General features: G+C 31.2%; 1 protein-coding gene across 2 annotated transcripts; it reads left to right on the top strand.

Moving 5' to 3' along the window:
* The first annotated feature begins 10,544 nt into the window (after positions 1-10,544).
* LOC123228029 (probable protein kinase UbiB) lies at positions 10,545-22,209 on the top strand. 2 transcript variants are annotated; one of them, XM_044653217.1, is made up of 18 exons: positions 10,545-10,619; positions 10,709-10,936; positions 14,198-14,284; positions 14,369-14,458; positions 14,546-14,672; positions 14,886-14,986; positions 15,478-15,646; positions 15,833-15,954; positions 16,463-16,591; positions 16,676-16,774; positions 16,876-16,933; positions 17,013-17,088; positions 17,173-17,302; positions 18,624-18,781; positions 20,423-20,495; positions 20,587-20,781; positions 21,055-21,148; positions 21,306-22,209. In XM_044653217.1, exons 1-18 carry the CDS (start codon positions 10,545-10,547, stop codon positions 22,079-22,081), a joined length of 2,787 nt encoding a protein of 928 aa, XP_044509152.1. In that variant the 3' UTR covers positions 22,082-22,209. The 2 variants fall into 2 exon arrangements, with proteins under 2 accessions (XP_044509152.1, XP_044509150.1); XM_044653215.1 differs by lacking the exons at positions 10,545-10,619; positions 10,709-10,936 and having other exon boundaries at positions 13,922-14,284; positions 15,478-15,631.
* The last annotated feature ends 3,614 nt before the right edge of the window (positions 22,210-25,823 follow it).

Here is a 25,823-nt window from a genome sequence, read left to right on the forward strand (position 1 = left end):
TCCTCATGTCTCGTAACAACCACGTACCAAATAAGGTCAAAAATAGTATTTGCAGGTACTCTAAATTCTGTTTCTATACTCGATCAAGAAATTATTGTTTGTTTCTTATTACGTTAAGAGATAAGAGAATATCTTAGAAAGAAATAATAACCAGTGCTAGAATGTCTATCTATAGGATCACCTGTGTGATCAACATCAAAATATACATATAATACTAATGATGAATAAGCAAAGAAATGAAGACCATGGAATAAAGCGTTCTTTATGCATTGAAGGATATGAAACATCGCCACAAAGTGAGTAGTATAATTAATGTTGAAAAGATGTTAGCTCAAACAGACAATTAACTTTATGGGTATTCCCAAATATCTATCTCGTCCGTGGATCCTGCACACAATAACCATTACGAGAAAAGCGTACATCAAGACCAAGATCACATAATTGTCTAATAGAAATAAGATTTAGTGAAAGTTTAGGAACAAGAAAGACACTTGATAAAGATAAGGTAGATGTTAAGATATTACTAATGTAACTAGTCGATAGACAAGAGTTATTAGTAGTATGAATGACAAGAAGGAAAGATATAGTGTTTTTAGATCCAAAATAATAAGGATTAGCAATTATATGATTACAACACACAAAGTCAAAATACCAAGATAAAGAAATACCTAGTGTAATAGACAAGGCCGAAAAAGTAAAGGTACCAGAAATTGATTAAGCTAAAACTTATTTCAAAGTGTTAATGTCAACTTGATTAAAAAGTTCACTTAAAATAGAAAACTTGCTAGAAGAAAAATCTTTGGTAATAATAGCAATAGTGTTGTAAATAAAGCCCTTACCAGACTTAGACTTAATTTGATTGGTCTGCCCAATTCTTTGTTTAGCTTACAACTTGAAACATTCAGAAATAACATGTCCTAGTTTGTGACAATACCAATAGACCAAAGTTACAAGTCTAGTCTCTTATGCACACTCATATTATAATTAGGAAAAGTATCTCTATATAGTAGAAAAGACCTAACGGGGTTTAAATTTATCATTTAGGACGATTGTAAATTAATGAACCTGAAATTCATCTCGTTCTTTCGTATAAAGTACAACATCATGAGCATCATGCCATTTGGGTTCAAACATTGGTAATTGATCCTATAAAACAGTCATTTCAGATAAGAATTCATTAATAGATAGACCAGGTTTTTTATGTATGTGACTAAAATCACTGTAAAGTTGAAACTAATAGATGACATTAGTAGAAGAGTAGTTTTTTGAAAGCAAATCTCAAACTTCCTTTACAGTGTCAAGACATCCAAATTGTAGTTTAATGGATAAGGCACATATGTTGCAAAACCAAGTAATAATCTAATAATTTTTACTATCCCATTCTTTAAGTATCTCAACATATTTGGATATCTCTATATCTTGACTTTTGATTAGGTGAGATATATCACCAGTAATATCATGCCATAATTTTTTACCTTTAAGAAATCTGGACATCTCTTAAGCCCAAACAATATAATTGATACCATTAAAAAAAAGTACTAATAGGGTGTGAAACATCAATATTGTCCATAACCAATTACCAAAAAAAATCTCCAAATAATATACAATCCAATTATAAGAAATCAATTTAATGGTATAACTCAATTAAAACTCAAACAAACTTATAATCAAAACAAGATTAATCTTACAACCAAACAAAATCAACCAAAATCTTATACTTACAGCCAAATAGCTAAATTCTTATGCTTATAGCCAAATAACTAACATCTTATGCTGACAGCCAAACAAGAGGCAACCAAGATAATCTCTATCAAGGAAATTGTTAATCTCATAGCCAAACAACACGAATACTCTCAAAAAATAATAACCTCTGGCACATTTAACCTTTGGAGGTTCAGTAGAGGTTTTGATGCCCTTAGAGTTCTGGAATAAGAAAAAGGCCTATCGGCATTTAAAACAGATCTCTTATGCTTTCTAAATCAGGCTTACACGTTCAAATCCAAGTTTATTTGGGTTATCAAACTTTGGAACAGAGTTAGAAGATCCAATCCTATCACCATTTAGGCATGGTTCAGTAATCAAGCCATAACTTAAGTTGTAAAAGTTTGATTAGGATAATTCATGATACATTGAAAAGTTCACATCTAAGGTACTACTTTCATGAAGTGCTCAAACTCAAATTCAGTTTCTATTAGATCTAAAATTTGCTCATAAATTCTAGTAAAAAATCTATCACCCTAAAAAAGAAGATATTTGAATGCCTACAAATTAAGAAGTTGAGTTGTGCACGAGAGAAGAGATAGGAAAAAGAATTAGTTTTTTTTTTCTAAGGGTTAGCATGTCTAGCTAAGTTTTTCCCTTTAACTCAAGGGGATTTCAAACCCAAAACACAAATTGATGGTGCAGTCAATTCAATAACATTATTTTTTTAATCTTCTTGAGAAATTAATTCATGTTATTTTGTTTTAATGATATTTAATGTTTGGTTTGTTTGATTTGAATCAAGCTTGTTGAATCAATTATATCAACATTAAAAGTAGAATTAGGAAAAGGGTTACATAATTGTTTTTTTTCCCTAATCATTAGGAAGCAAATAGTGATACAAGATTGTGGACAAGCATTCTTTTTATTGCTATGAATAATATGATTTAGGTTAAACATCTGAACTTGTGAGATTATTGCTTAAATCAATCCAATTCCCTAGTTGTTATTGCTGCCATTTTATTAAATCTAAAGATCTTGTTTTAGATTGTCCAATTTTTAGATTCTAATGAGAGTTTGTTTATTAGAAAAGGAATTAAGGAGAAATTCAGGTAATAGAGCTGGTTATTGCCAAGAATTGACAATTTTCTAAGAGAGGTGATATAATGTTGTTATTGATTTAATCAAGTTGTGAAGGCAAGATTGAACCAAGAGCTAAATTTTAATATATTGATTTCATTTTAATTTAATTTTAGTATTTAGAGTTTTTATTAGATCAATTTGGAATTCAAGCCCCCTGTTTTAAGACTCTATTTTTTGTCAATTTAGAAGTTAATAATAGGATTAAAATTGACTACACTTCTCTATGGGATCAACCTCTATTTGCCCTAACCACTGTCCTGTAGGAAGTTAAAATAGAGTAATTAATTTTTGGTGTATTTGGCAACCATCACTGTCAAATCTATAAGTAAAAGCGTCATTCCATTCATGTTTTGGATTATGAGTGGTTTAATTTTGTTGTTTGATTGTATATGATGTTCTCGTTGAGAAATTTGTATTATACTCCCCCTTGGTATATATGTATGAGTGTATTTATACACACATGATAATGATTTTGTGATGTAGTGCTATGCAAAGGATCCCAAGTATGTCAATCATTTATTTAGTGTTTTGTAATGATAAAGCATATTGATGTGTGCCTATTATGTGTTCATATGATGTTAAGGAATTTTTAAATGCTTTGGAGCATGATTAAGGCTTTTATATGTTGTTTTATGGCTTGTAAAATAACAAATTTTAAGCATTCCAAACGCCATGAACGGACTTTCATCTAGGACGAATGAACTTTTCATGCCTAGAATAATTTGTTTTCACGTTCTAAATGTTTGTTTGCGCGAAGGTGAATGTTCATTCATGACCTGTAATTTTTTTGAGTGAGGTTGGATGAACATGCATGCACACTCGTCATTCATCTTCATCGAAAAAGATGGCACCAATGACCTTGATTAGATATGAATGGACATGCATAACATAGAAAGACTAGAATACCCTTAAGACCCCCAAAATAAGCAAGATGAGGAGTAATAAACATTTATCAAGGGAATGATGAATGTTCATTATGCCAAGAATGCCCATTTATCATGAACAAAGGATAAAAGAACGTTCATAGGAAAGAAATAACTATTAGTCACACTGTATAAATAATTTAAGGATAATGAAGAATTCTAAAAACTCCAAGGGTAGAAACAAGACCTATAGAATAAGATATTGCCTTAAAAATCTAAGTTACATAAGAGAAAGGTGAAAGCATTATGATATCATAGCTAGGTAGCTCGAGATAACATATGTTGCATCTCGCTCACAAGTGCATGAGTCGACAAGTAGTATAATAGATATCAACCCCACAAGAATTGGGAAATTGACTACTAACTCAGTTTAAGGTCTATATTGGCTAAAAGGACTGAATAGTTAAAGACTATAATGAGAAATTAATAATTCCTAATACTAATAACTAAACTATAATTAAAACAATTAACTAATAAGACTAGAAAAATCAATTGTATCACTTCTACTCTAAAACTTTTAGAACATAAGATTTCACTAACAATCCTACGTAAAACTATAAATTCTATAAAATTGTTATAGTAATCATGATGAATTGATGGTTTGATATCCTAAGTTAACCTAGTTCCATATGCGAGGTTAACTAAGCGTGTAAATATCAAACGAGCTCTTAATTTCATGGGTACTTGAACAATATTTACCTTTTATGGTCTGTGACTCCAATTACTCTATAAGGATTTGACCTATCCTAGTATTTAAGGAGTCATATGCTCAGAGAGAGCTATTAGTGCAGGTTTGTGGTTTTTTTCTCCAATAAGATGTGTTAATATGTAATGACACATATGTGTTAATATGCAATGACACATATGTGTTAATTTGCTTAGGTTGATGTGAATGAGTAAGTAGAGGTCTTGTTAGAGTTAGTGTCTCAAATAAAGTTGTTACCCAAGAGCCTAATGTGGCACATGATGATGAACCCCCATAGAGAAACATAGGTAAAGCTTCAACACACCGAAAGTAGTCAACATTTGGTCGTGTTTTAAGAGAAGGTAGACAATTGATTAGTCCTTTCACAAACCTAACTAAGACATGAAAGAATGTGCCACCAGTAAAACCCTACCATTCGAACCAAACATATAAATCATTCAATAATTGGTACAAGATGACATCTGACAATTTTTATAGATGTGTCAGGTTCACAAGCCTTGTTGGTATAATTATGTCTGTCTCCAAAGGTGAATGGTAGACCCTATTGTTGACAGTGGGGCACTGTTTTGAAGACATGGTAGGGAAAGTTTTCATTCATTTTTTTTTAATTATTTCTACAATTGTTTAACTAACTATTTTCTGTTATAACATAACTTGTTAAAGCTTTCCTTAGAGTCCTTCATAAAAAATTTCCAAATAGCAATTAGATAACACTACTAACCTAATTTGTCACAAATCTACTAGTGTATGTACAAAAGTTCGACCATATAAGATCAGTTATAAAGTGGTCATTATTCTTCATTAATCAAATCTAGGGCATCTCTCTTACTTCACCCAATAAAGTTTTTCAACCATGGAGTAGAGTTGATAAGGTGGTTGTAGAATATTCGTTAAAATTAATTTTTAATACATTCACTTATTTAATTTAATTTCATTATATGACTACATTTCAAGTATTCATTCTAGTCAACTTTGAGAACCAATATGGGTATGTGGTTTATTTGATTTGATCTTGTGGACTTTGTATGTATATGACCTTGCATCATTTACAATGAGTAAAGCAACTTACAAGAGGTTAATGGGACCACATAAATGTTTGACTCATAGTATATCAGCTAGCAGTTATTATTAAACAAGATTGAGTATCCCACCATCACATAAAACCCCAATGATTAAATTTAGGTGTTTGGGAGATGTGCCAAAATAGGATCCAAGTTCAGAGGATTGTAGCATTTTTATGCATATGTTTATAGAGTACCTCACATATAATCATGATTTCAACTTCATGTCTGCACACTCACAATTACTAAAGAGGCATATACCAATGTCAATATACCATAGGAAGGCATTCAGTAAGAAACAATATCTCATTTGCTTCACGTTTATGTTGTTTCTTTTTTCATAGTTGTTAATTAATTTAAACTTTTGGTTGTTTATGCAAACTTGGAGGGATTCCCTTAATAAAGGGTTCGCATGCAAAGTTTATGGACTTAATTAATTTGTTTTCATTAATGATTTAATTACCATGCAAAGTCAATGTTTTTTTATTTCATTTCTTTCCAAATACAATGTTATGATATTTTACTTCATTTATTTAATTTCATGAGTGTCTTAACTACAACTAATAAAAAACATTAACAAAACAATAATGGTTTCCTCCACATAACCAAATAATACTTCCATACTAGCAACAATGTCGAAAAAACAGGTAAGAAAATACATAAACATGATTGTCATACATTGAAAAAATAATCTATAATGACAAAATTGTATGAAATTCAAAAAAAGGAACAAAAATTAAAGGAAATCAACCAATCTAATTCCATGATATTCTAATTCGTCAGATTGGATGCCCCATTAGTATAAGGACCTCTATCGTGACATGATGCGTGGGATGGCCCCATAATAGGAACGAAAGCTAGACTCGGGCAATTATTTCAAGGGTGGCTCGGTCGATGACATCAACTCCTGTTTTGTGGTTGCACTTCCTCCCCCTATGATTGTCTCCTTGCATGGCTTGATAGACGATCAGATTGGCTTCATTGTATTTGTGGTAGATAAATAAGCAGTCTATTCAAAGGTGTCCATGTTGATTGATTACCAATCAGATTAACGTCTTCGCGATATAATGCCTACAAGTAATCCGTGGAATAGTATACATTTTCCCATCTAAAGTAGTCTAATAGGTTGCAAAGTCGAGCAACAACCATGATGTGCATACACAGAATATGTGAAAGTTGAAATTTCCCACAATCACATGTCTAGTAAAGAATATTAACCATGAATACACAATGTCATGCATCATGAAGTTTATACCTATGGACATTGATTGGTTTGACTACCATATTTGTAAACTTACGTATATGTCCGATAATCATATCCTCTACCCACAATGTCAACGGGTGAGATTGATCACCTAATTAAATGCAAAAAATCAAACCTAAAGTAATAATGGCGAAATAAAATTCAACAAAATTTTGTTCTTATACCTATTAAGTTTTGCTAATTGTAAAATCAAGATTGCATTGTGTTCTTAATAAACTCCACCAAAATGGTGATAAGCAAATATCGCACAATTCTTGTCAAAGCATTGAACGACTCAGGACTATTGGTTATCATTATGTTATATCGCCATCCTCCAAAGTAGGCACAAACCCATTTTTCATAACCAATATTGCTCAAATACAAAGCTGCTATGAGATTCACCTGGCTTGCCATAGTCATGATAAATTGGAAGTCCCAGAGGCAATACGCCTTTGTAGCTCACCAAAATAATCTTTCAATATGTTTGGTGTTTTTGAACTATATACGCATGTTACCTTTTAAATGATAGTTACAAAAGTCATGATAGGCATGCGGGAATATAGTTGCTACTAACGCAATTATTGAATGATGCCTATCTGAAATAATGGCCAAGTCTTAAATATCCTTGATGTACATTTGTAGGTAACTCAAAAACAGTGTCCATGTATCCATTCCTTCCTTGTGACCAATACCGAATACAAGTGGATAAATTTGGTTGTTGTTGTCTTTTACAATGGCAATGAAAAGAGACCCAATGTACTTTCCTTTTAAATATAAAATGTCAATACAAATAACATGATAACAATATTGTTAGAATCCCCTTATCAAACAACTTAAAGTCATGAAGAAAAATTGGAACTTATTCTCCCCATCAACATTAATGTGTAGAAGTTTCTGGGTTCATTAGTTTTAAATAATGACAATACTCAAGTAAAAGCATAAAAAACTCCTCTGGAGATCCTTATAATGCATTCATAGGTATGTCTTTGCATGTCATGTATGTATGTATGAAATGTCAATCTTGTACCTATTTGCCATATTGGAGATAATTTCCTTTGGTCAATAGATATGATTAACCACAAACATTGATTTAAGGATAGTTCCCAATGGTTTATGATGTGGTGATATTCAATCCCTTGAACAATTGTGTGCATCATTTATATGACATAACACCCAGTAGTCTCCATCCTCCTCCCTTATGGCTCATGCTAGCCAGTTGCAATGATGATCTACCTAATTTAATAATGTTTTATATCATAGTAGACAACTTTCCATTGGAAGTTTGTCTCTAAAGCATATCTTTTAATTAAAGTTATTATTTGGGCTTTCGAATCATAAAAGTACATTACTCTTAAACTGTTGTCTTTTTGTGTTTCCTGATTATTAATACCATCATTCTCAACATCCATTGTTGGCTTAGGAACCCACTGGAATGGATTAGGATTATAAATATAACTTGTATATGCTTCTATATTTATAGAGTCATGGCAACCTGCACTAAACTCAGGCCCTTCATTGGTTTGACTTCTCATAATGCCTTTGCTCGATTCGTAATCCATGTTGTCATCATCATATAATCTTGAAAATTCGTCATCATTGTTGTCATTATCCTTAGGATTATAATCTTTATGCACATTGTCATCATTATCTCCATTACCATGATTCACACCATAATCTTGGAAAATTTGTGGTTCTGCTCAATCATATGAGCGATGATCCTCTCTTTTTACCATATGTACCTCTTCATCTAGTTGATTGTCTCTTTTTTCAATAGGAGTCTAGGTAACATAAAGTTTTATCGATCCTCGTAAACTTCTTACTTCCATTATCACATAGTCAAGATCATCATCATCTTCGATCTCAATAAGACCCACTAATGCATCACCCATGATAAATATGTGGACATTTGTCTGACTATGATCAAATCTCGACAATTACATATTTTGCCCATAAACCTTTGAAATCAATATTTGTGTCAATACAAATCGATCTCTTCTTCCCACCAACATATTTCACTACATTATCGTCATCTGTAATCTAATTCCCTTTGAAATAAACAATAAATCTAGCCTTTTCCTTTTTTACCTATCTACATTGTCAAGGAAACATTCATAGTTTCTGCTAAAAAAAAAAGGCGAGATCACTTACTAGGCGATATCGACTAGTCGACAATCTCGAAATAATGATGGGATCTCACCCACAACCTAGATCCCATCATTATTTTTGTTCTTTCCAGTACACCTAGTAAGCAATCTCAAAATAATGATAGGATCTCACCTATACCCTGAATCCCATCATTATTTTTGTTCTTTCTAGCATATAGAAAAGCAAACTACAAACACCGCTTTCAATAAACATCCATGTCCCATTTGACTGTGCATATCAGTACTCTAACTCTTTTAATATACACACATAACAACATTCAACCAACAAAATATGGAATAAATGTTATCATTTTTATAAATTCTCTAACTACATTACTTACTAAATTTTATGGTAAATCAACTAATTTAGTATACAATCTTTGTTTTGCAAACTATTACACTAATAAATACAGAAGAAAATGATATAGATCAATACTAACTTTGATTATGATGAATTATCTGCAATATCTTTGAAAATATATTTTGTTTTTTTTAGTGTTAAAAACAATATATGTTGCTTGTATTTATAAAGATAAAGAGATAGATAGTTTTGGTATTTAACTACCAAAGCGGTATAATTATTTAGTGAAAAAAATGTGTGATAAAAATGTATGATAAAAATGTATGAGCAAGCCCAAAAAGTGGTATTTTTTTTAATATCCCCCAATTTAAATTTCTAATAAGAGTAAAGCAAATGATAACACATGTCAAAAATGTCAACAGTACACTTGAAGAACTCATAACTAATTCTAATAAAAAACAAAATAAGTTGACAGGGATCCTTATATGTATATCCTAGTTCAAATACTTACTGATAAATGCAACCATGTGCTCACATTTATATATGAACACATAAAAACCAATTGTAAACATAATTTTTCATAGTTTGCTAAAACACCTAACAACAATATCTCAAGGGTGTTCAAATATCGTTGGATTAGTTTAGAAGAAAAGGATACACACATAGTTTAGTCAAGGTGCTTGAAAAGCTCAATGAGCTTCACTATTCAGAATGCAGAGGACAATCAAGGCAAGCAATTTGCCAGAAGGAATTAAAGCTTTACACTTTATCTTAGCTTAATTAAATGATGCACTGTGCTATGTCAATGGTAATATATTTAAATACTCCTGATGGAACTACATTGACAAGGCAAGAATATCTAAAGATAAGATTTCACGCTAGATCAAGAACAAATTATCTTAATTTATCATAATCTTTTCTATATTTTAACTTAAATCAATTGTATAATTGAAGCTTTAAGCCGCTCCTTCCAATTAATTGAACACCCTTATTCTCTCCCCTTGATTCCACGCTACATATGCTCATCAATTGACTTCTTTTCTGTAAAAAGAAATTGATGATGTGTTTGCTGACTATTGGCCCTCAGTTTTTCTTAATGCAGTGAAGCCGGTTGTTAATGACATATACAATAGAGGTCAGGTGATGAGCACTGAACAAACCAAGTCAATAGAAGTTCTCCTGCTGTAAAACGACGTCACATAACATCAGACCTTCAGGTAATTTCCTTTGTAGTGTTGAAGGGCGTGTTTGTTATATGCATACAAATGCATTGAAGTAAATTTTCTTAAGGCTGAATGGGTATGTAATTGTTATTATTTCAGATGGCATGGGGAAACATTTACAGAAGACGCATGAAAGTACTCAGAATGGCCTTGAAGATTTTCCTGGACTACAAGGTAAAGTTCGTTCGTTACTGCTTATTGTCTTGATGCCAAGTGGATGGAAATTTGACTGACTTATAATATGGTGTTAATTTTTATTAAAGGGTGTTCAGGTGAAAGAGAAATGGACCAAAAAGTCTGAAAGAGCTGAATTATGGGAGAAGGCTCATAAGCGAAATGCTCGGAGGGTTGTGAATTTGATGGTAGAGTTGAGCGGCCTATGGGTGAAAATTGGACAGTACTTATCAGCACGTGCTGATGTGCTTCCAGCGGAGTACATTTCTCAGCTCAAAATGCTTCAGGACTCGCTTCCTCCTCGCCCTTTACTTGAGGTGATTCTTCTTCTACCTGTCAACTTTGTGTATTACAATACTATGGAAATCTAACTGTTTGTTTACGCACTTAGTAATTATAGATTTTATTTGATTGGATGTATTATTTTTTTTATATTGATCACGTTCACACACTCTTTAACTTAAGTTTGATATAAATAAAAACTAGTTTTACTTAAAAAGGATTCGATTCAAACTTAACTCAAGTTTGATATAAATAATTTAGATTCGTTTAGATTTGTAGTTTGAGTTCATAACTCATCGATAAAACAATATCGTTTTACTTAATAATAGACAAAACAAAATCATTTTGACAATTATTTGACATAATTTAAATTAAGTCAAGAGTTAAGTTTAAACTAAATTAAACTATTCTTTGGCTCACAAATCAAACCAAATTGAATTATCTCTAATTCAAATTTGATTCAATTTTAAAAATGATTCAACCTTTTCGACTTAAACTTAGCGTGAATTCAAACAAAAATAATTGAAATTGAATTGAATCAAGTTAAACTGACTTTTGAAACTAAATTAAATTGGTTCAGATTCAAAAGGTTCAACTCTACTTTAAACCCTTTACCTTAAAAACTCTATTAAAATTGTTAAATCACATAATAATATATTACTCTCTTAATACTTATACATTAATATATAAAGTATTACTAAATTAGATTACACCCCATACCTTGCAATCCAACTATTGTATCGAGAACTCTTGAAAGGATTAACAACGCTAAATCTACGGAAAATATTTTATAGATTTTAGTTTTTTTTTAGTATTTTTAATCAAAATCTTTGAAAATTTAGCACTTTTTAATTTAAGGTTAAGACTTTGTGCTATTAAAGAAATTTGTTTATTTTTATCTTTTTTATTTAAAATACTATAAATTTATAATAAATTAATTGGCTCCAATATATAATTAGTATAATTTATTTTTATCTTTTTGGTATACAATTCATGTACATAATGATGTATCATCATGTAATTAGATGATTTTAAAACATGTGTCATCATATGATAAAAAACATCTAATCACATGATAACACCTCACCTGTGTATACAAATTGTGTATAAAAAATGAATACACATAGTTTTATTGTAATTCTTAATGGGCAAATGACTATTTCCAATAAATGACAAATTATCACCTATTAAGTTTAAAGAACTCAATTTTTTACTCATTTGTTAAAGTAAACTTATCAATGAAAAAGATATTTATCTCATTTTTATATGTATTACAATAAAGGTCTCCTGTAATGTGTTAATGCTATTTTTTAAATACTTATTAAGGGGTAATATATATTTTTCCTATTTTATTTAAGAACTTATTACATTCACTTCATATATATTTTGAAAATATAATATGATTTCAATATTTTGTAATATGACATTTATATTTCTTATTTATTGTGTATTTTAAAGGGTATAATTGTCAATTTTGAAACTATTAAGAGATATATTAAAAATTTAAAATGTTCAAAATGCTTAAAAATTCTTTCTTATAATTTAAAATTACAATTGACCTTGAACATATGATTATATATTATTAATATTTTATCTATATTTGTATCAATAATTTTTTATTATTTTTAATTGAATTTGATATGAATTAGAGTATAAAATTATTTAATAAAATTTCGGAAATAAAATGTTTTTTAGCATGTGGGCTTTTCCTTCTTTCAGTAACTTTATTAAAAAAATTAACCAGATTTGTTAAAAAATTTAATAGGTGGATAGAAAATTAGTTTTTTCAAATTTAATAGTATAAATATGTGATTTCATCAAACTTTGGGTGAAAAATAATGCTTTGACAATTCATAATCATATTATGTCAAATTCCATGAAGTACGTTTTTAAGAAGACAAGTCTATACATACTTATAATAGTGCTAATTTGAATATCAATTATATTATTTTAATGTTAATTTGAAAACATTAAATCTAATAAGAAATATCACCATCATCCTAAATAAATATTCATTATAAGAAGATATATTTCTATTGATAATTGAAAAAATCTAAATGTTGTATTATTTTTTATTTATTATTATTAAAAAAATAATATTATATGTATGTAAATATGACATAAATGTCACGTAGGTGCAAACATAATTGTAGGCTATATTAGAGTAAATTTGATGCGGCCAATTGTACCTATAAGTTGTATCATGTCATGTCAAAGCTCTTAGGTTATGTCTTTATAGTCTTTTAGCTTATTAGGTTGCGTGTTTTTGCTAATTGATCTATCATATTATATGTTTTTAATAATTTTAATAATTTATTTTTTAACAAAATGTGTCAAATCGGTCCACAAACCACACCCCAAAACCCCTAACATGACTCATATGGCATGTAAGCTTAGCACATTCAACATATTGATGAATAGTGGGGGGAAAAAATAAAAACAAAGTCTAACCATGTTGCATGCATATCCGACCCACCTGACATGTGTATGGGGGTGTTGTTTGAAATTTTTAATTAAAGATTAAAAAATGAGATAATTACATTCACAATAAATTTATGCGTATATATTTTTTATACACAATTTATAGAGATAAACGATATGTCATCTTATAATTAGATAATTTTGAATTAAACATAAAATAACACTCAATTATATGATGATATATCATCTTTATATACAAATTATAGACTAAAAATATGTATACATAGTATTATTTATATTCAACTTATATACTATATTTGTCCCTGCAATTTAATGAAGGCCAAATGCCTAATTCCCACCCGAGGTTTGATGCAAACCTATCTTCTTATATGCTAATTATTAAAAATTTAAATACTCACCTAACTGTTAAATTTTATTGTTATTGCCAAACTTTAAAACTTTGTTTAAATTTTTAATAATTAGTGAGTAGATAGTTGAGTTTGCATCATCCCTGCGTGAGAAAATTACTCTTTTGGCCTTTGACGAATAAACTGTTGTTGTCCAAAAAACATAGGGCTTTGCCAAAACCTCAAAGCGTTTCATTCCATGATCCAACCAAATTTCACCAAAATATTCTCAAAATTTATCAGCTATGGCCACCATTCACCCCATATCAAACGATATCATTTTCCTTTTCCAACCAGAATCATCAAATTTATCGGGTTTTAAGAAGGTTAAAATTAAAATGAAAAGAGGAAAATTGGGTGTACGGTGGCCTCGGAGGCCTCATGTGGCCGCTGCCAAGACTCCCGTAGGGTATGTGCATATTCCTACATTTTTGGAATGTTTAAATGTGGTCAGTGTTGTTTACACAGGTTCGTCAGACCATAGAGAAAGAGTTTGGTAAATCCATCGACGATGTCTTCATGGATTTTGTCAGAACTCCTTTGGCAACAGCATCAGTAAGATCCTCCTACTATAATTTGTCGTATTAGCTATTGAATCAGTCACTGCATTATGGGATTTTTATGTTTTACGCTATGCAGATTGCACAAGTCCACCGTGCCAAGCTGATTGATGGGCGGGATGTTGTTGTCAAAGTTCAACATCCGGGCATCAAGACAATTATCTTGGAGGTTTTATATGCTTTTGTTTATAAAATTTTGATGCTTAGTAAAAGTTGCGGTGATTAAATGGTTTTTAGGTATGGCCCAACTTTATAGGACCTGAAGGATGTAAAATACATTGTCGACTGGATAGCTTGGGCAGACCCTGTATATAACTTCAATCCTGTTTTAGACGAGTGGTGCAGAGAAGCTCCAAAAGAACTTGACTTCAAACTTGAAGAGGGTATGCTTATTTTTCCCTTGAATGGGCAGAGGATTTTTTTTCTATTTTTCTTTTTTCAACAAAAAGCGGCTGTTTTTTGTTACTGCAATATGTGATACGTGCATGAATTTTGATAAGATAATTAGGGAATGTCCTTGCATTTACAATGTATGGATTAATTTTCTTGTTCATGCTCACTTATTTTTCTTATTGATGCTTGTTTTGTGTTTGTAGAAAATACTAGAACTGTGTATGCCAATCTTTGCTGCAAAAACAGATGCGAAGATAACAAGTCTGCCAATACAGTGGATGTTCTTGTTCCCGAAGTTATTCAGGCATGAATTTCTCTACTGATTCAAATTTAAAGTGCTGGGTCTGCATTTTGGGGTTTAGGTGACTCACTGTTATGTTTAAATTTGTAGAGTGAAAAGTCTGGAATATTTGTTTATGCTTTTGTTATCATAAGTTATGACAAAAATTTTAGAGAATATCTAATGAAGCAGAAAACTTTTGTCCCAAAGAAAATAATTTCAAGTTTTATCACTAAATATAGAACTGTTATATTTCAGGCATATTCTTTTAACAAATAGGCACATCATTCTGTTGTAACTATTACGTAACATGTAGCATGGTAGTTATGTAATGGAAAGGAGGGAGTATTTTTCTTTTGTGCTTTTAATTTGGATTGGTGGTTGACCTAACTGGTATCTATGCGATACTTTGATCTACGGTTTACTTTGGAAGTTGACTTTCTTAGAATAGATAACACTGCCTTTTCATTTAAAAATGCTTAATATTCATTTTTTTTTTCTTTTTAAATTCTCAGTCAACTGAATCTGTCCTCATGCTGGAGTATATGGATGGGATACGTTTAAATGACTCTGAATCTCTGGAAGCTTCTGGTGTTGACAAGCGGAAAATTGTGGAAGAAATTACACGTGCATATGCCCACCAAATTTTTGTTGATGGATTTTTCAATGGTGATCCTCATCCTGGTATTTGTTCTCATGTGATTTCTTTTATTTATCCTTTATGTCTTAAACAGTATTTTTCACTTTCAGAATGAATTCTAATATTAGCACTACAATGAAAATTGGTTTTTTTCTGATTATAATATACCACTTGTTCTACAGTCAGTTCCTCTGGCCTACTTCAATGCTTTCCTCGGTGTTTTAATGCAGGAAATTTCCTTGTTAGCAAGGAGGCTCCCCACCGTCCAATTTTGCTTGATTTTGGGCTCACAAAGAAACTATCAAACTCTGTGAAACAAGCACATGCAAAATTTTTGTTGGCTTGTGCAGAGGTTTGGCTGTTTGGGTCAAATTTTTAGTTATTTTTTTCATCATAAAAATAATATTATAAAGAACTTGTACAAATTTGAAAAATTATCTGATGACGCAATATATTGATTGTGTGAGTGTCTATAAGTTAATTGCTCTTGCATGAAAGACTCTTATTTGTTTCTTCTTAGCAATAATCTTTTACTTTCTCTCAACATTCATTATTTTCATTAAATGCCTGAGGCTAGACCTTCATTAGTTTATGTACTTAGCTTGTTAGATATTTATCATAGTGCTACTAGCTTGATTTGATGGGGAGAATATCTTTTTTTCAATATTTTTCATCAACTTTGTGAGTCGGATTTGTATATGACTTTTTTTAAATTTTATTTTTTATCAGAATTTTAAATCTGAGTCCTTAAGAGTTTGAATTGATTAACCTTTGTTAAAGCTTGCCTTTCTGCTTTAGACATATCTTCAAACTATTTCTCTTTGCAAACTAAGAAATCAATATTTTTGTCTTTTTCATAGGGAGACCATGTAGCTCTTTTGTCTGCCATGGCAGAAATGGGACTTAAGCTGCGTCTAGACATGCCTGAGCAGGCTATGGAGATCACAACTCTATTCTTCCGTGAGTCCACGCCAGCAGATGAATCTCATGTATGTTTACACTACTCTGAGGTTCTCTTCTCAACTGGGATTCTCCTTGTGTACATTAAATGAAGCTAATCTCCTTGTGTACAGAAAATCAGGGAAGCTATAACTCAAGGAAAGGCAAAAAGCATGAAACATATACAGGAAAAGATGCAGTTTACCCAAAAAGAAATTAAACGCTTTGATCCTGTAAGGCCATACAATCTCCCTTTTTCAATATGTTTGTCTGAGACATTCATTAAAAATAAACGTTTATATTTTTATAACATGGTTAAACACTTTGGTTCCAGTTTGATGCCTTCCCTGGTGATTTTGTGATGTTTTCAAAAGTCCTTACTCTTCTTAGAGGTATGGTATAGAGGCCGCAATTGCTTACATTTTTTTAACCAACTTTGCATTTTTACCTTACTGTCTAACATTTCTTCAGGTCTTTCATCTATGATGAATGTTCGCATTGTATATCTGGATATTATGAGACCATTTGCTGAATCTGTTTTAGAAGGGTCAGTTCATTCTAAACTTGATATGTCATTTCATTACATTTGCTACTGTCATATATCTGACTACAATGTAATTTAACTGCTTAGAAACATGAACAAGGGACCAGCAACAAATCCCCAGTGGCTTTATGATTCTCCAACCCATTCTGAAGTGGAGGCCAAGTTGAGGGAATTCTTAGTTCAGTTGGGGAATGAGGACAAAATACTTGGAATTCAGGTCTGCATCAATTTTTAATTTTTGCATGACAGCTTAATAACCTGAATGATATCTTTCCAATTATTTCATTTTCAAAGCTTGTAATATTTTTTTTGTTTACTTTCTATATCTTTCCCTTCTACTTCTAGGGCTGTTAGTTTTCCATACTTGGGGCGTTGTATTAGTCTCAGTTAACAGAGAATAAGTTGATTGAGCCCATTGACTTTTTTAGAAGCCTTCATTTTTTTCAATTATTTAAAGTGTAACCAGTTATTAGATGAAAAATAATAATAATGATTATTATTATTATTATTATTAATAAATACAACCAATAAACAATGATAACTAATTAATGCCTCTATCCCCTGGAGAACATTGGATGATCCGGTATCTGCAAATGTTATAGATATGATATAAGTTGTTGAGCGACTTTTTTTTTGGTATGGTTACATTTAATGTGTTGCTGGAAATAGATTTGTATGTAAATGCAGGACTTTGCATATAACAAACTTGATTACCTGTATTGCTTTATAAATAATAACACTTATTTAGTCTGAAATTTATGTGACTTATCCGAAATACTGGAAGTGGAGATGTCTGCTGAATGGCTAGTAGAGCTAATCTCCAAGATCTTTAAATCCTGAAAATCACCTGTATTGCTGCTAAACAAAGCAGGGAAACAAAACTATGTATTAGGATCCTAAGTGTAAGGTATGGAACTTGTATCACATAGTGAAAAGTATAAGTAATTAGTGTGGGGTTTATATGACCTTGGACTCTTCCATCTCAATAGCTAATTTTTAAAGTGTGATTCTTCTAAGGTTCGTATCATTTGGTATCAGAACTATTACCACGTTTTCCAGTTGCAATCGTGCGACACAGGTGGTATGTTAAGATCCCAGATGTAAGGTATGAGATTTAGATCCCACATTGGAAAGTATGAGCAATTAGTGTGCGGTTTATATAGTTTTGGATTCTCCCATTTTAATAACTAGTTTTTAAGGTGTGGTTCTCGTAAAATTCGTATCACTATACTCCCAGGTGGTTGGTAACATGGGTTACCTTGAGAGACTTACTTTTGTTCTGGACATGAACAAAACCTTAATCTACCTCTCTAAGATTAAAGTGGAGAATGCTATAAATAATATGTTTATACTATTTTGATATAAGAAAGTTTAATAGGAATAGGCATTTATAGTGAATACTGAAGAAAAATATTTTCAGTTTGTTGGATTATTAATGAGCTTATTTCTCTATTTTTGGATGCCAAAATATGAAAAGGAAGAATTGAAGCGGCAATTATTCTTATTTTTTATCAGATTTTCATTAATGATGTCTTCAGGTTTGTGCATACAAAGATGGTAAGGTGATTATAGATACTGCTGCCGGAGTGCTTGGTAGATATGATCCTCGTCCTGTTCAGCCTGATAGTCTTTTTAATGTTCTTTCGGTAACAAAGGGCATTACAGCAGGATTGTTACACTGGCTTGTTGACAAAGGGTATGTTAATGTTCTTATGGGTACTATGCTTTATGTTTGTAAATCTGTATGCTTTACCGTGCTAAAATTCTATTTGGCTAGTTATTTTATGTCCATTAATATCTATTACCTGCAATTATACAACAGATAATCAGGTTTCTAATTTATGTTGTTGAGGTCTGGCTATACATATTAGAGAAGTGTTTCTTTTTTTTTTTTTTTTACAAGGCAAGATTTTCTGATGTTTTGGATGGTCCACTTAAACTGCATGTCAAAGGACTTTGTTATACATAGCACTTAGTTCAATATGATCTGGTAGAATTAAATGTTGATATGGTTAGAGATTTACTCGCATGACGTTTTTTAAATTTTGGTGATTTTCCTCAGTTTTTTTCTTGGTCTCTTTTCAGAAATACCGAAAATATATTTTATTGAGGATCATGGTATTATTGTAATATCGTTGGACATAGTCCAAAATATTGATGCCTGGAGATAAATCTATTTCTCTTCTTGAAAGAAAAGTAGAGTTCTTTCCTGTAATTGAGTAAATGAAGAAAAGATGACTATGCCATATATATTACTTGAGAACTTCTTAACCAATAGAGATATGCATTTGTAAATGTCCTAACTAGCATCAAACCTTTGGTTTTCTGGTGATACACCTACTTCTTTTGTTTATTTAAGAAATTTAGAATTAAAAAAGTAAAATCATAAAATTTGGCTACCAAAGTGTCCCTCAACCTGAGTTTTATTGACTGGTTTTACACATTGCTACCCAAGATTTCAAGTTTCTAGGATTTTTTGTATAAAAATCCAAACTAATCCTTGATTCCAAAACAAAAAATCAGGGTTTAGCAAAACCGATGGAGCATTAAAACTTTTAGGAAGATGACTTGGGTTCGAGTTTTTGCTATGTTTGTGAAACCCTAAAAAAATTACTTTCCAAAAAAAAAAAAAAAATTTAAGTTTCTAGTGCATTTCATGTCATTCATCATGAGCAAAATAACAATAATCTTTATTTTAGGTGTCAGGATACCCCACTATCTAAAATCTTAAGCTAGTAGGTAGGGAGGGCCTTGTTAACATTGATATTTATCCAATAGACTCTCTCATAGAACATGGATTTTCTTTTTCCTTTTTTCTAATCTAGTTGAAATGTAGGGATTTAAACTTTGCAACCTTTGGCAATGATATTGTGTTAAGTTACCACTCTACCTAAAAGCTTAAGCTAGATATCAACATTGATAGTTAATCCAATAAGCTCAAAGATGTGAGAGACCAACGATGCATACTTACAAAGCGAAATAGTAAATACTCAGATTATTCATTTTAGTTAGTGAAAGATGTAATAATAGTGTAGACTTCAGAGCTCCTTTCATTATATCACACTTGGTGTATTTTGAGATAATTAAATAATCCGGGTTTGAAATCATATGGCTTTAGTTCATGAACTATTCTATCATACCCTATAGAATTCCAAAAAGATTCTGTGAATTTGTCAATGATTTGTACTGGGAACAAATCTGCAAACAGCAAATTGATCCATAAAGATTCTCAAATTAATGGATACTTTGGTACATGAGAGACCAGTGTGTGATCTCAATTGTCAATGTTAGTTTAGCTGTTCTTCAATTTTACAAATTTTGGCATTTTGTCTTGCAGAAAACTCAAGCTTGAGGATAATGTTGCTGACATTTGGCCTGAATTCGGATCAAATGGAAAAGATCTCATAAAGGTTTAATCTTATCCTATGACCTTTTTAAACATGCCCTGTGGTTAGCCATTCTTATGAAGGTAACTGAACATAACTTGGTTTTGGATTTTAGGTCCATCATGTGCTTAACCATACTAGTGGTTTGCAGAATGCTTTAGATGAGATTGGACAGGAAAATCCCATTCAATATACTGACTGGGATGTTTGTTTGAGTAAAATTGCTGCATTAGAACCTGAAAGTAAACCAGGCCAAAAGCAGGTCTATCACTATATGTCTTTCGGTTGGCTGTGTGGTGCAATAATTGAGGTATTATAGCTTGCTTCTGTTGCTTTCAATTGAATATAACTTTCAACTATGGTTTCAATCAGAAGATTTATGAACCCTGAAATCTATAGATAACAAATATCTTGCCTATATTTATATGTTGATGTGTAAAGATGCCATGTGATCCTAGGTATGCCAGCTGGATTGATTGTGAGTAGATCTTTTTGCTGGCCTTCAGAGTGATCAAAGAATTTGACTATATTTTCAACTTCTCTATGTAGTCCCCTATGCTAATGATAAATTTCAATAATACAGCGTGCATCTGGCAAGAAATTTCAGGAGATTCTTGAAGAAATATTTGTTCGACCCCTAAATATAGAAGGAGAGCTGTATGTTGGAATTCCACCAGGTACTCGTCAAACTCCACTTTCTTAATCTTCTCATGTTATTTCGTACAAAGCTTACAGGTACATGTGTACAAAATTATATTCTAATAAAAAGAACAGAAATTTTGTAGTCTACCGAAATCAATGACATTATGATGCCTTTCAATGTCTATCCTTCAGGTGTGGAATCTCGACTTGCAACTCTTTCAATAGATGAATATGATCGCATAAAGTACTCGGACACATCTTATTATTCTGCTCTACCCCCTGAGTTCCAGCTTGACAAAGTTGCAGAGATCATCACCTCCTTGCCAGTTTTCTTCAACATCTTGTACGTTCGCCGTGCTGTCATTCCTTCTTCTAATTTACATTGCTCAGCTCGTGCAGTCGCACGCTACTATGCAACTCTAGCTGATGGGGGAGAGATTCCATCCCCACATTCCTCTTTATCCAATCCACCGCTTGGCAGTCACCCTCACATCCCCAAATTTCCTTCACAAGAGAAGTCAAAAAAACCAAAAGGTAAGAAAAACAAGGATGTGCCTTCTGCTTCAGAGAACAATACAAATATTAGGGGTAAAGATGCTAGTGGTGATGATAGCACTAGGCCCATAAATATTGGTGGCAAGATTTTTAATAACCCTAGAATCCATGAGGCGTTCCTGGGTGTGGGTGAATATGAGCATTTGGCCTTGCCAAATGGGCAATTTGGACTGGGGTTTAAGAGGAATAAAGCTGCTGATGGATCAATTATCGGTTTCGGGCACTCAGGCATGGGTGGATCAACAGGTTTCTGTGACATAAAAAACAGATTTGCTATAGCAGTGTCATTGAATAAAATGTCATATGGTGCTACAACAGCAAGAATCATGGAGTTGGTTTGTTCAGAGCTCAATATCCCACTGCCGGTGGAGTATAGTAAAGTCAAGGACTTTGACAAGCCTCTCACTCGCTGAAATTGAGTATCTCATATTCCCATTGTATAAATTATATCCTCATCTTATGTTGCTTCCACAAAAGCTGAATAAGTATACATTTCAATCAAGTCATGATATTGAATAAGAGAAAGTTCAGTATTTTATCATCTGGGTCTGGGGGTTGGAATTAACAATTTTAATTATCTAGTGATATACTGATATATCGGCAAAGCATTGTTGGGTGATAATAGCCAAAGCAACCTTATTAACAAAATTGATCTCATTGCATTGTTGAAAGTTTTACCTGCTTGTTTCAACTTAGAGAAATGTTTGTCTTGTCGATTTGTTGTCAGAAGTGTTTTTGTAGAGTTTTTTATCAGCTAGCATGCTAAATCTTCTATTAGTATACAATGTGCGCAAGGATGTTTAAGGAATTATTTGGTTTGTCAAGTTTTAGATGGAAAAAAATAATTATTTTGTAATGACTTATTGTTATAGAAAGGAAGAGACAGAGAGAGAAATGGCTATGCTATTGAGTAGTAAGATAGTTATTTGATAAAATTTTATATGAGAATATCGTATATTTACAATTCATTTTCTTAAGAATGGATTTAAGTCGAGTTGACTCGATTTAAATAAGTTTGAAACGAATTTAGTTTAATGAGTTTGAGCTCAAACTCGAACCTAAGAATTTTGTATTATCTAGCTTGAGTTTGAATTTGAGTTTACGGGGTATTCGAATCGTCAAGCATATGAACATAAAAAATTTTGATATAAATTCATTAAAACAATATCATTTTGGTAATTTTTAGTTTGACTGCAATATCAAATCAAATTTTGCACCCTTGCCCCTAAACCCTTAATTTTTTACTGCATAATCTGAAGAAAAATTATAATGTAATTTCCAACTTAATTAATATATCTCTAATGTACCAAATTGCACAAAATGAGCAAGTTAATTTTGAAAATAATTTTGTGGTGTTAGGGAGGACTTAAAAGTCTTTTTGTATGGCCTAAATCAAACACCCAAATAGTGGCATGAGAAGTTTGATTATGCATTTCTATGTGATGGTTTTTCTTCTATTGAAATACATAAATATGTTTATTCTAAACTAGTAGAGGATGAATGTATGATTATATGTTTATATATATGTAGATGATATGCACATTTTCGGTACTAGTCTTTAGGTAATACATAAAATTAAAGGATTTATAGCTTATAACTTTGAGTGTTATTATTAGGAGATTAAGAAAATATACACACAATTCTAAGTATGATCATTCAACCACATTGGTCAGACTAATGAAAGATATAACTAATTATAAGTATATGATTTTTTACTTTATAAATAAAAGTTGATCCCTTCTTTACCTTTAACACCATACTAACACTACAATACATTAATAGTAACAACTTACAAATAGAAAAACTTAAATTATTTTTATCTATCATTAAATAAATGAGTCAAGTGAGAGAAATTAATATGTTCTGAATTCTTTATGAATTCTCTTTATGTTTTATACATTTTAAAATTTAATGGATCAAGATATATTTATCCATCTTCAAACTATGTGAAGAAACATGAAGTTTAAGATTTACGGGTATAATGATTTGATGGTTAACTTATCTTCATGAATGAAATTGTGATTTACATGCATATGATAGTTTGATGTTTAATTGTTTCTTTATAATAAATGTAATTATGACTTATATGTGGTATCAAAGCATGTTTTAAAAACTCATGTTTTTCCATTAAAGATTGTTGATTTAATATATAGTATAAATTAAATTTGTTTGACTGCATATAAAAGTAATAATATTGATTTGTGTATAAATGTAAATAATGAGTCTTTGTATTACATAGACAAATATGACATATTCTTCGTCTTTTATTTTCTAAAGAACGCATAATAAATGTATTAGAATTTGTAATATCCTTAGTTATGCTCTAGAGGCACTAGTGCCATTTTCCTAAATTTTCATTTTTGACTGGGTCAAATCTAAGTCAAAATCAGAAATAGAATTCTAATTGGGTCAAAAATAAAAGGGGGTTTGGATTTGGCCACCCAAATATGTATTGACAAAAAATAAAAAATAAAAAAACAAAAAACAAAAATAAAACCCTAAATGAGGTGGGATGTATTGCATATTTAAGCAACTTCCCACCAGGTTTAAAGGTGGATTCTGCCACTTTTCTTCCCCATTAAAGTAGCAAATCAAAAAGCAACATTTTGACAATTGAAGGGAAGAAATTTGACCGGTAGGGAACTTTCTCTGACAACCAAAATCTTGAAGAAGAACCAACCTGTTGTTAACTTTGTTGGAGCAAATTTTAGGTGAGTAGGGACATCACTTTCTTCTCTCGGATTTCATGAATCTTGCCTTTGTTTTATGCATGTTTGGGGTTAATTCTTGTTAGCTTTATGCATTGGACTTTTGTTGCAAACTTTGGAAAAAAAACACTTGAATCCTGAATATTTATGAATGAAATATGCATTTATAGTGTGTGCTTGTATATGCTATGTACGTGTTTTTTTTTTTTGGTATAAATTGTTGGTTTGATGATGGCCCCTTGGATGGCTTCTTGATGGCTAGAATCCCATGAATGAATACATGGTTATATGTTACTTGCTTAATTTTGTTAAACATATTCATATTTGATCTAATTCTAATCAGATTTGATTCTAATTTAATCTGATTTTGATAAAGTCTGATTTTTTTTGGTTCTTCCTCTCCTCACAACACCAAAATACACAAGCTCCTCTCTTCACAAAAATGCAAGTACATGAAACAAACTATGTTGTGGATATGAAAGTAATAATGCATCGTATGTTGTAGATCATCCAACAATTAATTCGATGCAATTCGAGAACACAATTAATTGTTTTCATAATTTATAGAATTGGCATTATTTTCCAACATTGGTATTAGAGTCTAGGGTTGATGAGTTTATTTTCCAACATTGATATCAGAGCACTATTTGGACACATGAAAGCGCTTGGGACCATCTTTTGGTGTGTGACAACTCATGGATTATTACTTCAAGTGTGTTAATGGGCATGAATGGTCCCTTCCAATGTGCGACAACTATTTAATACACAGATCAATGCGTGGAACAAAATCAGTGGTCCTACACAACTTAAAAGCAAGCAATACCTCATTTCAGCTTATACAAACAAGTATCGGTATTTCAAAACACATGTTTCTAATTTATGCAAGCTTGTTGACTAAGGACCATTACATATAATATAAGATATGATTAACTGACAATCTAATATATATAAAAATAAAGATTTAAACTTAAAAGTAAGTCATATTCTCTTAATTGGAAAAGATATGATATATAGTCTAATTATATTCACGCATGACCATTAGACTCTCGTAATAAATGATATTAGTTGAGACAAGAATGTGAAGAACTTTTGGGATTATGTGGATACATTATAATTTGCTAAAGGGCTACATCTAGTGATAAATATAAAAAAAATCAACTACTTTATTACTATCTCCAAATCAATGAAATGTGAAACATTTGGCCTATCATAAAGACCTTATCGTGAATAAAGTAACTCAAAGAATTGTATCAGATGATGAAATAGTCCTAGTCATAATTGTATTGCATTTGTTGTATTACATATTATAAATGTTAAATATGAGAATTCCAAGATTTGTAGGATTTAATAAAATTCTCATCCAGAATTAATATTGGCACAATTGGATTGAATTTTAAAATGTCAAACATTTGAGTCATGGAAGATGACTGGAAACATGGTGAACTTT

The sequence above is a fragment of the Mangifera indica genome, chromosome 10, assembly GCF_011075055.1.
Source record: "Mangifera indica cultivar Alphonso chromosome 10, CATAS_Mindica_2.1, whole genome shotgun sequence".
NCBI lineage: Eukaryota > Viridiplantae > Streptophyta > Magnoliopsida > Sapindales > Anacardiaceae > Mangifera > Mangifera indica.

Excerpts from the sequence above, each read along its gene's own strand:
- LOC123228029 (XM_044653217.1), top strand. The coding sequence starts at position 10,545 with ATGGCATGGGGAAACATTTACAGAAGACGCATGAAAGTACTCAGAATG. Across the intron at positions 15,647-15,832 it reads CAATGGTGATCCTCATCCTG|GAAATTTCCTTGTTAGCAAG; the intron begins GTATTTGTTCTC and ends GTTTTAATGCAG. Across the intron at positions 15,955-16,462 it reads TTTTGTTGGCTTGTGCAGAG|GGAGACCATGTAGCTCTTTT; the intron begins GTTTGGCTGTTT and ends TCTTTTTCATAG.